General features: G+C 43.5%; 1 protein-coding gene across 1 annotated transcript; it reads left to right on the plus strand.

Annotated features, from left to right (window-relative positions):
* The first annotated feature begins 178 nt into the window (after nt 1-178).
* On the plus strand, nt 179-1400 carry LOC119342190 (NADH-ubiquinone oxidoreductase chain 6-like). Its single transcript, XM_037614032.1, has one exon. It carries the CDS (start codon nt 294-296, stop codon nt 1035-1037), a length of 744 nt encoding a protein of 247 aa, XP_037469929.1. The 5' UTR covers nt 179-293; the 3' UTR covers nt 1038-1400.
* Nucleotides 1401-1669: the final 269 nt, after the last annotated feature.

A 1669-nucleotide genomic window follows, 5' to 3' on the forward strand; every position in this document is an offset into this window, starting at 1 on the left:
GGGGGGGTTGGAGATTCTTTCAAGAATGCATGGCTTCCTCCTATTCCGCTTCAACAGAAGCCCTTAAAATCCTGCTGCTATGGCAGCAAGGGTTATCCATTTCATAGGCGAGGGTGGGGGAGAAGCAAGCCGAACCTCTGGTCGACCCGGACACGTCAAAAATTCTCGGCACCGAGAGAAAGACGAGATTCAGTAAGTAATTCAGTGAGTGCTTTCTTTTATAAGAAGAGCGTCGGCTTGGAAGAAGAAAATGAAATACGAACAACCGCGCTGGTTGTAATAGATCGACTTGAATGCGTCTTCTTGCTCCAGCATTCAAGTTCCATTTCAAGGGAGGACGACGTACCATGATACTTTCTGTTTTGTCGAGCCCTGCTTTGGTCTCTGGTTCGATGGTTGTACGTGCTAAAAATCCGGTACATTTCGTTTTGTTTCCCATCCTAGTCTTTTGCGACACTTCTGGTTTACTTATTTTGTTAGGTCTCGACTTCTCCGCTATGATCTCCCCAGTAGTTCATATAGGAGCTATTGCCGTTTCATTCCTATTCGTGGTTATGATGTTCAATATTCAAATAGCGGAGATTCACGAAGAAGTATTGCGCTATTTACCAGTGAGTGGTATTATTGGACTGATCTTTTGGTGGGAAATGTTCTTCATTTTAGATAATGAAACCATTCCATTACTACCAACCCACAGAAATACGACCTCTCTGAGATATACGGTTTATGCCGGAAAGGTACGGAGTTGGACTAATTTGGAAACATTGGGCAATTTACTTTATACCTACTATTCCGTCTGGTTTTTGGTTTCTAGTCTGATTTTATTAGTTGCTATGATTGGGGCTATAGTACTTACTATGCATAGGACTACAAAGGTGAAAAGACAGCATGTATTCCGACGAAATGCCTTGGATTCTAGGAGCCATATAATGAACAGGACTATTTCTCCTTTTGGCCATAGCCATAGAAGAAGCTTCTCCTCCGGAGCGGGGGGGTCGCCTGACAATTACAAAGAAACCTTTAAAATGTGGATTTAGTGCTCAGAATATAAGGATTTCCCTGGCTTAAAATGCAAGATAGACAGACTTCTTGCATTCCTTGAGCCTGGGGAGATCCTATTCATGGTAAACACGTTCCCCCGGGACTTTCCTCTGCTCGAGATCTTAGAACCCCAGGATATCCGAAATATAATTGCTCACTCGCACAAGCAGTGGAAGCCACCCAAAAAGGGAGGCTAGTAATTTTTTTTGGTAGGTTTGTATTGTTTCTCGAATTGGTAGGTTTCTCGAAGTAGTTTTAGTAGGTTTCTCAGGAAATAGAGATGCCGAGGCCCCTACTTACCTTATGGGTAGGTAGGGGGAAGGAAGAGTGGGTCAGAGGGCTTCCTTCACAGTGCATACCTCTCTTTCTCTTTTGAGTTTTTCTGGTCGCGCAAGATCTTTGGTCTTCCCCCGGAACCGATGAAAAGTATGTTTCCAACCAGATAAGAAGGAAGTAAGGATGCTAGCCGGAGAATCAAGAAATAAATACTTCCCATTCCGATTCTTTTTTAGTTCCCAAGATAGAATTTCTTTGTTTTTGGCAAGAGCGGTGGGTGACAACGTGCAAGACTAGATAGGTTTGGCTTTGATCTGATCAATAGGAATAGGAGGAAGCGTTGGAGAGGTAC

Source organism: Triticum dicoccoides, chromosome 7B, assembly GCF_002162155.2.
Source record: "Triticum dicoccoides isolate Atlit2015 ecotype Zavitan chromosome 7B, WEW_v2.0, whole genome shotgun sequence".
In the NCBI taxonomy this organism is placed as follows: Eukaryota; Viridiplantae; Streptophyta; class Magnoliopsida; order Poales; family Poaceae; genus Triticum; species Triticum dicoccoides.

Coding starts and splice junctions, on each gene's coding strand:
- LOC119342190 (XM_037614032.1), top strand. CDS start 294: ATGCGTCTTCTTGCTCCAGCATTCAAGTTCCATTTCAAGGGAGGACGA.